General features: G+C 39.8%; 1 protein-coding gene across 7 annotated transcripts in view; it reads left to right on the forward strand.

Moving 5' to 3' along the window:
- Nucleotides 1-12,615, forward strand: part of LOC123510886 (glycine receptor subunit alpha-2-like) — a 47,085-nt gene that overhangs the window by 22,380 nt on the left and 12,090 nt on the right. For 4 of the 7 annotated variants that reach the window (XM_045266339.1, XM_045266338.1, XM_045266341.1 and 1 more), the window contains exons 4-6: nucleotides 5,361-5,429; nucleotides 9,764-9,828; nucleotides 12,354-12,449. In XM_045266339.1, coding sequence (XP_045122274.1) covers nucleotides 5,396-5,429; nucleotides 9,764-9,828; nucleotides 12,354-12,449 — 195 coding nt within the window. In that variant the 5' untranslated portion in view covers nucleotides 5,361-5,395. The remainder of the gene's footprint in view (nucleotides 1-5,360; nucleotides 5,430-9,763; nucleotides 9,829-12,353; nucleotides 12,450-12,615) is intronic. The other 3 variants (XM_045266343.1, XM_045266344.1, XM_045266340.1) reach the window with 1 other exon arrangement.

Genomic DNA, 12,615 nt, shown 5'->3' on the forward strand with positions numbered 1-12,615 from the left:
ACCATAGTTCTTATTTTGACTAAAAATTGGCGCTAGACGAAAACGATGCGTTCCGTCTGACTCAAGACGACAGAAAGAGTTGACGGAAATCGCCTGAGACGACGGAAAAAGTGCTAGTGTGACGCCGCCTTAAGACGACATGACGGGATGCTGACAAATCGTTGACAGGGAAGAGGGAAATGAGGGAAAAAAGGGAATAAGGAAAACATGAAGGGAAAACGGAAAACATGAGGAAAAAAGAGAAAACATGAGGGGAAAAGGGAAAACATGAGGGAAGAGAAAATATGAGGGGAAAAGAAAAACATGAGAGGAAAAAGGGTAGATTTGCAGGGAACTTTGAGCCTTGACGAGGGAAACTAGGAAGAGAGAGGAAGATAGCGGGAAATTAGAAAGAGAGAGATAGGTAGAAGAAAAAAAGATAGAAGGAAACTAGGAAGAAAGATAGAGAAAAACAGGGAAGAAAGAGGGAGATAGAGGGAAACTAGGAAGAGAAAGAGAAAGATAGAGGGAAACTAGGAAAAGAAAGAGCAAACAGGAAGAGAGAGAGAGAGAGAGGAAGATAGAGGGAAACTAGGAAAAGAGAGGGAAACTACGAAGGAAGAGAGAGACAGAGAATAAGAGATGGTGAGAGAGAATATGGGACAGTGAGGGAGGATAAGGGAGAGTGAGGGAGAGGAAGGGAGGACAGAGAAGGGAAGCACACGTGACATGCACTGTTACTCATTTTGGCATGACTAAGACTGTTATCTGGCACACACACACACACACACACACACACACACACACACACACACACACACACACACACACACACACACACACACACACACACACACACACACAGAAAATTAGTCACAAGAGTAATGGAAGTGGAAGGAAAAAATTAAAAGTATAAAAAATCAACGTGAAAAATGTGAATGAGGTTGAAAAAATGAGAGAGAGAGAGAGAGAGAGAGAGAGAGAGAGAGAGAGAGAGAGAGAGAGAGAGAGAGAGAGAGAGTCTAAAATATATACATGACATAAAAAATAGGTCGACCATTACTAATTATTTATTATTATTATCATTATTATTATTATTATTATTATTATTATTATTATTATTATTATTATTATTACTATTATTGTTATTACTATTATTATTATCAGTGACAGACCATCAATCTTAGAAAGAAAACATTTTAGTGGTATAAATAATCTGATGAGAGAGAGAGAGAGAGAGAGAGAGAGAGAGAGAGAGAGAGAGAGAGAGAGAGAGAGAGAAAACTAAAAGAATCGTAAATATAAATGCAAATAGCTGTTTGATATAATTCCCACCAATGTACACTTGTTTCTGCCAGCTGGAGGCGGCATGAACGAAGGAAGGAGAGAGAGAGAGAGAGAGAGGAAGAAAAATAAGCCAAATGAGACAAAAAAAAGAGAATTAACAACGAATCAAAAAGAATAAAGGGAAGAACAAAGAGAATGAAAGAAAAATATGGAAGGATAATGATTAAGATGAAGAGGAAAAAAATGGTGAAGATAAATAAAGCAGAATTACTGAATATATTTAAAAGTTTCCATCATGGCGCAGTGTTGAGGAGTGAGAATGTTGAAATTGTACGAGAGAGAGAAAATACAATTGAGATTTATTAACAACATACCTATGATGTTTTCCTTGGCCGCGCACAGAGAGAGAGAGAGAGAGAGAGAGAGAGAGAGAGAGAGAGAGAGAAGAGGAATGAGCGTGGGAGAAAATAGGGGTGATATTTCTGTCGCTTCTGTCGTGGTGAGTCGTTTCTCTCTCTCTCTCTCTCTCTCTCTCTCTCTCTCTCTCTCTCTCTCTCTCTCTCTCTTTTGTCCTCCTTCCCTACTTCCTTCATTTATTCCTATCTCTCCTCTTACTCTTCCTCATCTTTGCCTCATCCATCATCTTTTAGTATCGACCTCTCTTCCTGTCTTCCTCCTTACCCCAATTATTCTTATCTCTCTTCCTCCTCTTCCTCCTCCTCTTCCTCCTTCTACTCCTCCTCTATACATCTTCCCATCCTCTACTCTGTCTCTCTCACTCATCTCTCTTCATAAACCCCCTCCTTTCACACCATAAATCCTCGTCCACTGTGTCTCACCCACCACTCACCATCACCACCACGCACCACCACACCCTCACCACAGCCTTACCACACCCTCACCTCACCACCACAGCGCTCGTATGACTTTCAGGCGAGCAAAGACATTCCTGGGACCAATTAAGGTAAAATAAGCCAATGAAAGGAGAAAAGATGAAGGTAAATGTTAGTGCGGGTCTCTTCACATTCGTTCCGCCTCGTCTGCACAGCCTCCCTCCCATCAGGACTCAGAAAACACCACGACTGTCTGAGAATGTAAACCTCGCACACAATTATTTATAGACACGAAGCTTGAGCCTAAAACAACAATAAAAGCTTAAAATTCCAAGTATTTATTTATATACATTTGAATCTTGAGCCTAAAACAAGGAAAGCTTAAATTTTAATTGTTTATAAAGACTTGAATCTTGAGCATAAAACAAAAAAAGGTTAAAATACCAATTATTTATAAACATTTGAACCTTGAGTCTTAAACAACAAGAAAAGATTAATATTTCAACTATTTCTATACACTTGAACATTACACTACACTTAGGAAAGCTTAAAAATTCTCCTATCTAACCAAAAACAAGGAAAGCTTAAAAGTCCACTTAAACGCTTGAACCTTGAACTACTACAACAAGGAAAGCTTAAAATCCAACTTTTTTACAAACACTTCAATCTTCAACTACGACAAGAAAAGCTTAAAATTCTGCTATATCACCTAAAACAACAAGAAATGCTTAAAAGTTCCAACTATTTATAAACACCTGAACCTTGAACTACTACAAGAAAAGCTTAGAAACTGCTATCTATAAACACGAATCTTAAACCTACATCTCAAAGCTTCATAACCTGCAAAGCTTTAAGGTCCAGCACAAGCTTGCCCTCAATCCTTCATCTATCTCAACTAATTGGCTCCAGGTAATCTCGGTGGTTTCATTCTTAATTAAGGATCAGGAGGTTTGCCCAGCTGGCCCCAGAGAGAGAGAGAGAGAGAGAGAGAGAGAGAGAGAGAGAGAGAGAGAGAGAGAGAGAGAGAGAGAGAGAGAGAGAGAGAGAGAGAGAGAGAGAGAGAGAGATCAAAACACTCGACGTCAGTTACTAAGGATTGCAATACAAAGTTAACCACATTACATTTCGTGACAAGGAGAATAAAAGTCTACATTTGTACAGAAAATGTCGAAAAAGGAATAAGGTGAACAGAAAAGCGATGAGTTTGGTTGAGTCATCCTCTCTAACCTAAGATCGTTACAATATATATCTTTTTTATACAAGAGGAAAACTAGCCGGGCAAAAAAAAACATTATAATCAAAGGCTCTCTCGAATGCAAGTTCCCTAAAAGATCAGTAAAGAATTAGTTAAAAGTCAGATAAATGTCTTGAAACCTCCCTCTTAAAAGACAGGAAGATGGCAATACAGAAGCAGGCAGGGAGTTCCAGGGTAATATGACAAGGACAAAATCGGGAACAACAGGAAAAGTGAGGTGGTAATTCTAAAATAGAGCAAGGTATAGATGGACAGGCACTTCTGCTCAATGCAAAAAAAGTAAGAAATAATCAAGATTTGGCTCATACACCCCATCTTCATTTACTCCTCCACAGACACTCTAATCTCATCTCTCCTCACTTCTCTTCCACTTTCATCCCACTCCTCTCTCTCTCTCTCTCTCTCTCTCTCTCTCTCTCTCTCTCTCTCTCTCTCTTTCGCTTTCTGGCATCGTCAAGGAGGGTCCGGGATCATACCAAACTTGTAAACACCTTCAACAGATCATTACTCTGAGGCCAGACGGTGTGTGCGGGGACAGGCGCCACCTCTCACTCTCTCTCTCTCTCTCTCTCTCTCTCTCTCTCTCTCTCTCTCTCTCTCTCTCTTGGTGTTAGATGATTCATTACCACAGGCTTCCATAAAAACGCATATTTATTTTGGCTTGTCTACATTCTTCTCTCTCTCTCTCTCTCTCTCTCTCTCTCTCTCTCTCTCTCTCTCTCTCTCTCTCTCTCTCTAGCCGTGAGTCATAACCGGAACGCAAATCGCTCAAGTGTACAAAGCATTCCACAAATTTTCCTTTGCCGTTTTAGAATTCATATCGATATGTAAGTTATGAATACTGCCCTGTTGAAATATACATGCTCTCTCTCTCTCTCTCTCTCTCTCTCTCTCTCTCTCTCTCTCTCTCTCTCTCTCTCTCTGTTCAAGTGTTGTTTTTCCACTTCTTCGATTTCATATTCAAAAACCATTTCTTTTTTTCGTAATTAATTCTTCTTTCTCACATCATTCTGTTATTCTTACGTTCTTTGGTCTTCGTTTTCTTCAATATTTTCTCTTTCTCTCTCTTTTTTTATTTCTGATTTATATTCTTTTTCATGTATTTTGTTTTGTTTTTGTCTTCTTTTGTGGTTCATATTTTCTCTCTCTCTCTCTCTCTCTCTCTCTCTCTCTCTCTCTCTCTCTCTCTCTCTCTCTCTCTCTTCCTCGTTCCTTCCTTAATTGCTTCCCTTCCTCTGTTTATCATAAATTCACCTCTCCTCTTTCTAGCTCTCTTATTTCTTATTCCTTTGCCACACTCTTGTTTTATTTACCTTTCTTTCTCTCCTTCCTTCCCTCTCTCTTAACACCCATTCCTTCTAAAAGCACTCCCTCCTACTGCTTTCATCTTAAACCTCTTGCATTTCTCCACTTTTGATTGCTTTTACTACCTTCTTTCAGCTTGAGTTCACATGTTCCCTTTACCTTCAAACAGTTTCCAATAGCACAGTGTTTACTTATCAGAGCTGCGAGCCACAAGCAAGGGAGAGAAGAGAGGGTTAGAGGAGATAAACATGGCCAGTCTCTACCTTGTCTACCTTCCCAACCAGGCGTTTGTCACTTGTCTGAGGCAACGAGTGTAGTTGAGTGACACATGTTTAGTTTTCGTTGCCTTTTTTGCGTGTCGCGTGACGGACTTTTTTGTGCTGGCACCGAAATAATACGTGATGGGAATAGCCAGCATGTGTGTGTGTGTGTGTGTGTGTGTGTGAGAGAGAGAGAGAGAGAGAGAGAGAGAGAGAGAGAGAGAGAGAGAGAGAGAGAGAGAAGTAACAACAAACCATGAAAGGAAACCTAACCAACCGCATGGAGCTACATTTAAGAACAACAAACTGAAAAGAATCACATGAACTTCTACTCACGTCACCTGGCGGATCCATCACACAAGGGGAGGGGAGGCCACACTTGCTCTACCCTCCCTTGTTTGGTGGCTGACAGGTGGAGGGCTGCTGTATTTACTCTTTCAGGCGGGAGGGCAAAGCGGAGGGCGGAACTTCCAGAAATGGACAATTCATTCGCCAACTGGAGCCCCAGTGGTAAGACTACAGAGCCACACACACCTGCGTTAATTGCACCTCAATCACCTGCTTACAGTCAGTCAGTCTCCTGCTTCGCGTAACCTCCTCACCTTACTCTTCTCTGGGCCATCAATGTTATTCACTCACTTACTCACCTCGAAACGGCTTAATTTTTTTCAGTTTTCTTTTTTTTTTTTTTCTCCTTCTCTTTGTCCATTCGATCTTTCTATCCTTCCTTCCTTCCTTCGCTGCATGAGGATAGGTGAGGACAGAAGTCAAAACATGTTTGTGTTTCTTAGTCTCACCCTGCCAGGCGGATCTATCAGCCTGGCCTTTCATTCTGGTTCTTCTCCCTCTAATCTGCCACTCTGTGACACTCCTCACACAAGTTTTGGTTCAACACACTGCATGACTGTCAGATATACGTACATACACGCACACACAGGCTTCAAAGCTTAGCAGTGCACGAGAACACACACACACACACACACACACACACACACACACATGTATAAACCAATACTCGCAAAAACGATGTAAATACACCGGCTGCTTTGGTATTGGTGTTCCGCGTACTGTTTACATCACGTGACCAGACACCACGGGCCTATCAGCAACTCGTGGCGTGCGTTGAGATATTACTTCCTCCTCGTGATATTGTAATGCAGGGAAGTGGCTCCAATTACAGGGCAGTTATACATTGGTGACCTTACTCAGGTGTGCACACACGCGCTTACCTACAAAAGTGCGTGTTCACGGTCCTGCCCCGTTGTAAACAGATAATATTTTGTCATCTTATAAAATAAAACATATACTTTTATTTCCTCAACTGATTGGTTTTAGTGTTTTATTAATGTATTTGTAGAGTGTATGGCTTGTTTGTGATGACACTGGGTGACTGGATCAGTAAAGCGTGGTTCAGTGAGTGTGAATGTAAGGAATGTATAAAAAAAAAAAAAATAGAAAGTTGAAATTTATCACTTATATGTTATGAGTCACCCTTGAGAGAGAGAGAGAGAGAGAGAGAGAGAGAGAGAGAGAGAGAGAGACAGTGACCACAAGTCCTCCCCAGTGACAGGCCAGACAGAGGACATGTTGTACCCGCCTCCTGCTGGGTTGGTGGGTGTGTGGGGGGCGCCACTCCCACCAGGCCACCTCTCACCTGGCGCCGCATACCCTGTGTTGCTTTAGTCTTTGTTCATTTTATTATTTTATCATTATTTTCTTACTTTTTTCATAGTTTAATTTTCTTTTTCATTAGTGTCACTGTTACTATTATTTACATTGTTGTTGTTCTTTTGTTGTTATTTCTTTGCTATTACGTGTACTTTCATCTTTACTACTAGTCTACTACTTCTGTTATTACTATTACCATTACTACTACTATTACTACTACTACTACTACTACTACTACAGTAATATCAAAACAACAACAACAAAAACTGCTACTACTACTACTGCTATTACTACTACTACTAATACTACTACTACTACTACTACTACTACTACTACTACTACTATTACTACTACAACAATAACAACATCTACTGCTACTACTACTACTACTACTACTACTACTACTACTATTCCTACCGCTGCGATAGATATCAACTGCACGACCTCAACAGAACACACACACACACACACACACACACACACACACACACACACACACACACACACACACACACACACACACACACACACTCACCAAGCTAGGATGCGCTGCCAAATTGTCTCAAGCTCTCATTTTCCCTTTCCGTGTTTTCCTGCCAAGCTTTGAGCCAGCTGAGCAAACGACAACACTACCACTGATAATAATAACACAGGTGATGATACGGGGGTGGTGACGAGGGTGGTGAGAGAAACGATAATGAAGGTAGCAGTAGTTGTAGTAGTAGTAGTAGTAGTAGTAGTAGTAGTAGTAGTAGTAGTAGTAGTAGTTGTAGTGGTAGAAGTTGCTGTAACTACCAACAGAAGATACAAAACACACCTCCTTCACTAATAAGTCTTATGAATAGTGTTTTAACCCCTTCAGTACTGGAACACATTTTTACCTCAAGATTTGTGTACGATTTGACCATTTCATTGACATTACGAAGGGTCTTTGGAAGTCAGAAGATTAATGGCTACAGTCGTCACTAGTTTAATCCACCACATAATTTTCTGAATCTGTATAAAATCACCAAATAGTAAGCAGAATGAATATGGAAACGCGTCATGGTACTCAAGGGGTTAAAAGTTAAAAGCCTTCATATAAACCAGACCAGACCACATTAGCAAACCCCACACGAAGGTAACTAGCAGGGAACACACAGTCAAAACACGCAGTCAAGGAAACACATAAGTACAAAACAAGAATCGTAGAGACAGACTTACAGAAAAACAAAAAGACCAAAGGGAGTCAAATACGAGAATTTTGACTTGTTTGTAAGAAGTCGTGCGTCACTTGTTTTGCTGCGTGATGCCAGAGAGAGAGAGAGAGAGAGAGAGAGAGAGAGAGAGAGAGATGGGAATCAAACACACCCACAACTAGGAAAAACAAGGAAAAAAACAGTACCTCATTTTTCATCATAGCAAACAATGGTTCCTTAACAGCTGGTGTCACAATCTTACTTCTTTTCTCTCTTCTCTTTTCTCTTCCCTCTTTTCTCCACGACTTACTTTTTTTTTCTCTCTTTAGTTGCGGTGTTGGCACTCCCTGACTCCTCCCCGACCTCAACCCTCACTTGTACACCCCGCTAAGAAGGGGAGAAGGTGGGGAAGGCGGGGAGAACAAGAGTGATCTTTCGCATACTATTTTTCTCTTTTTCTCTATTTTTCCTTTTCATTTCTCTTCTCTTCTTTCGAGGGTTAATTTCTGCTTGTTTGATTGTTTCTTCTTTTGCTTTGTTTGACTCTAATGACGCTGAAATAACACTATAGTCTGTCTACTCTAATATGGCGCCTGGATTTAAAACATATTATAGCTTATTGATAACGTCATTCATTTGATGTGAATAATATTTGTTTTCTGTTCATCAAGGCACTTACTACAAGGACAGCTCACGGTTTCCCTCAAGATCTGACAACCACGCATTCCCTGGGACACCATTCAAATCGAGATCCAGGAGCCACTTTAGACTAGACAGAATATAACAATGATAATAATAAGAATATACCAGACATCTTCAATAACAAGTCAATATATTTCACTCATCGGATTTAGTTCATCATCCTTATCTTTTTATTTGTATCACTATATTGTTTAACTTCCACTACCTTTATTATTATCATTGCTCGGCACAGGTGTACAATGGAGTGGCTAATGAGCATCCAGGTGAAGGGGACACGGGGATATTACCTGTACACTGCCTTTCTACCTGAGACCCACCTGGGCAAAACTGCAATATAGTATACGTAGAATAATTAAATGTGTCTATGCTTTACAATAACAGATTTTCTATTTCGATCCGTTATAACACTTCTGCGCATCACTTCTATTTTCAAAGACTCTAGTTGAAGTGACGCAGATTTTCAAGGGTGTTTTTTTTTTCATTTTTTGTGGTTCTAGTGGCAGATTAAACCCCTTCAGTACAAGAACGCATTTTTAGTTTTGAGTATGATTAGACGATTTTATTCACATTAGCAAGGGTCTATGGTGTCTGAAGATTAATGGCCGCAGTCTTTGCTATTTTAATCCCCACATAAGTTTCTGTAGCTGTATAAAATCACCAAGTAGTAGGCAGAATTAATACGCGTCACGGTACAGAAGGGGTTAATAAGATTTCTCCATTATCAACAAAGGAAACACTCTTGAGAACCTGACTGCTCATTTCTGTTGCCTTTGAAAATAGTTGTGGTGAGAAAGCAAAGTGTTTCTGCAAACCGGACAAAAACAATAGATTAATAAATAAAAACAGGTGAATATTTTGAATACTCGCATGTCATATTCTCATTCTATTCCCTCTCACCGTCACGATTTTTGTCCCACTGTAAATAGATTATTTTTTCCCACAGCTACAGTGGTGTGCTTTCCTATGTAGCATGTTTTTGTGTAGTGTTTTTTGTAGTGGTTTTTTCTAGTGGTAATAGCGTTTTAGTAGTAGTAGTAGTAGTAGTAGTAGTAGTAGTAGTAGTAGTAGTAGTAATAGTAGTAGTAGTAGTAGTAGTAGTAGTAGTAGTAGTAGTAGTATATAGTAATTGTAAGTTGTAGTAGTAATAGTAATAGCAGTAGTAACAGTACCAAAAGAAAGAATAATAGAAATACCTCATATCCTCATCTTCACCACCACCATCATTACCACCACCACCACCACCACCACCACCACCACCACCACCACCTCCTGACCTGTCTCCCTGTCACTCAACAGAGCCCACGACTGTCACGGTGCAAATGTTCATCAACTCCTTCGGCTCCCTCAACGCCGCCAACATGGTAAGACTCTCAGCAGTAGACCAGACACCCCATTAAGCCCTTTTAGTAGTGGGACGCATTTCTATCTTGAGTTTTGGTTGTGATTAGACGATTTTATTTACATTAGGAAGGGTTTATGGAGGTTAGAAGATTAATAGTCAGTTTTCACTATTCTAATCCCACATAAGTTTCTGAAGCTGTATAAAGTCACCAAATAGTAACCAGAATAAATGTGAAAACGTGTCATGGTACTGAAGAAGTTAACCCCTTCAGTACCATGACGTGTTTCCATATTCATTCTGTATACAGCTTCAGAACTTATGTGGGGATTAGAATAGTGAAGATTCTGGCCATTAATCTTCTGACCTCCATAGACCCTTACTAATGCAAATAGAATTGTCTAATCATACCCAAAACTCATGGTAAAAATGAGTCCCAGTACTGAAGGGGTTAAACTCACTGGCTTACTTGAACTACAAACTAACAGGTATCTATATTAGAACAGTTCACTCCAGATTAACTTGTTTGTGTGTTATTTTTTCTGTAGGATTTCCTAGGTAAACAATTAGGAAGCTTTCCGTAAGTGAAAAAAATAAGTGTATTTTCAACTTTTTAACTTACCAATTGTTTTTTTGCCTACATTTTTCACGTCAGACTAAAATGTTGGCACAATTATCCACACAATTAAATAAAGAAGTGGAATGAGTGAAGCAAACAGACAGGTAGGTTTAACTGTGTCGAGAATAACTTGAACACTTTTTTTTTCATCGTGCCAAGAGAATGTGGATGTAATTGTGCATATAATAGGAAAAAAAAGAGTTTTGTAACCGAGCATGTAAGTGGATGAAATTGGATGTAAAAACATCTTAGAGACTCATGGTATTATCTTTCCTCTTGTGTTAAGGCGGTGTGTTAATGCATAAGTCCATGTGACCTGAAGAAAACTTAACATCGTAAGCAAACAGCAATCTTTAACTGGATTTAGGATAACTGAATAAAATCTAACTTGTGCAGGAATAACGTGTTAGAGATCTGTCTTTATAACCAAGATAAAAACCAAAATAGACCATGAAGAAATGTAGAGATATTATCAAAAATTTTACGGCTTTTAAGATTAGAGTCAAAATACGTAAGCTGTGTCTGTTTCTGCGTCAGCTTAGTGTGATCAATTTTCAGCACCAAGGACCATTAAAGCTCTTCATTTTCATGCTAGCTAGTACGCGCTATTCTCAAGTAAAGGGACGTCACAGAGATTGGCGGTTCCTACTCCTACGAGGAAAAAAAATGGCACTTTAACCTACATCTTGCCAACAACAGCACATAATAAGAGAAAAAAAATAGCAAACAAGAGTCGAGTAATCTTTCAACACAAAACAGACACCTTTTTCTTTTACTTTCTTTTTTTTTTTTTTTTTCACAGCGTCTTTTCCCGCAGCGCATTATGGGAGTTAAGGGCGGATTATGGCGGCACTCAGGCAGCTTCCTCTCCACTCCCCTCCACTCACTCCCTCACCAAAACATTGTCATTGTCTTGGCCCGTGTTCCGCCTCGGCGCCTCCTCTCCGCCTCGTTTCACGCTGGCTTATGTAGATTGTAAAGCCTGGGATTCTTTTTTTTTTTTAAGCCTGAGCAGTTTCTTAGTCCAGAAATGGTTGTCAGTATGGAAGCACTCCTTGGACTTTCTCTTGATTTTCAGCAATAATAAAGAGACTCAAAATTAAAAATGCAAAAGAGCGAAGGAGAGAGATTCATGTTTCACCAATAAGATTTTTAAAGATTTTCATGGTATTTCTGTGTGGTTTTCTTTAAATATATCAGTAGGACACAGGTTCTTCACTTCATCTATCTTGCTCTATTTCATTTACATTTTCTTTATTATTTTTTACGAGTACTACAAAGCAAGGATGTGATTTCACAGGTCTGCGAGTCTTGATGTCAAAATACTGATCTACCTCGGGATTAATGGAGATATTTATGCATTCGAAAACCAGTAACATCGGAACATTAGATAAAATAAACGCAAAAGAATGAGGAAGACTGCAAGATGTGAGACCTGCACGAGACGCCACCTGTTTAAGATTACTCTTTATTACATATCATTCTGAAATTCTTTGCTCTTCACCACGATCATTTTCAAAGGCCGGGTTCTCGAGAACGTTTTTTCTTATCAATAATGTAGAAATCTAGTTAATCTGTCACTAGAACCGTAAAAAGAATCATTAATCTCTTCAGTACCAGGACGCGTTTTCATATTCGTTCTTGTTACTATTTACTGATTTTATACAGCTTCAGAAACATGTGTTGGTATTAAAATAGTAAAGACTCTGACCATTAATCTTTTAACCTCCATAGACTTTACCTAATGCAAATAAAATCGTCTAATCGTGTCCCATTAAAATCAAGGTAAAAATGTATCTCAGTACTGAAGGAGTTAAAAAACTGGTATACCTTCAACTAGAGCCTTTGGAACATAGTGGAGGTGAGGAGCAAAGGAGTCTCAGAATATAGTCCATTTTTAAACGTATTTCCCTTTCTCTCTCCCGCAGGATTACAATATCGACGTGTTCCTCCGCCAACGCTGGAATGATCACCGCCTTCAGCTTCCAGGAAACAGAACGCGCGTCACTGTACTCAACCCTGCAGTGAGTGGTGGTGGTGGTGGTGGTGGTGGTGGTGGTGATGGTGATGGTGGTGGTGGTGGTGGTGATGGTCGTGGTGATGGTGTTTATTATGGTGTTAGATAGAAGGAAGGAAGGGACTAGAGGAGGAGGAGGAGGAGGAGGAGGAGGAGGCAGAGGAAGAGGAAGA

Source organism: Portunus trituberculatus, chromosome 30, assembly GCF_017591435.1.
Source record: "Portunus trituberculatus isolate SZX2019 chromosome 30, ASM1759143v1, whole genome shotgun sequence".
In the NCBI taxonomy this organism is placed as follows: domain Eukaryota; kingdom Metazoa; phylum Arthropoda; class Malacostraca; order Decapoda; family Portunidae; genus Portunus; species Portunus trituberculatus.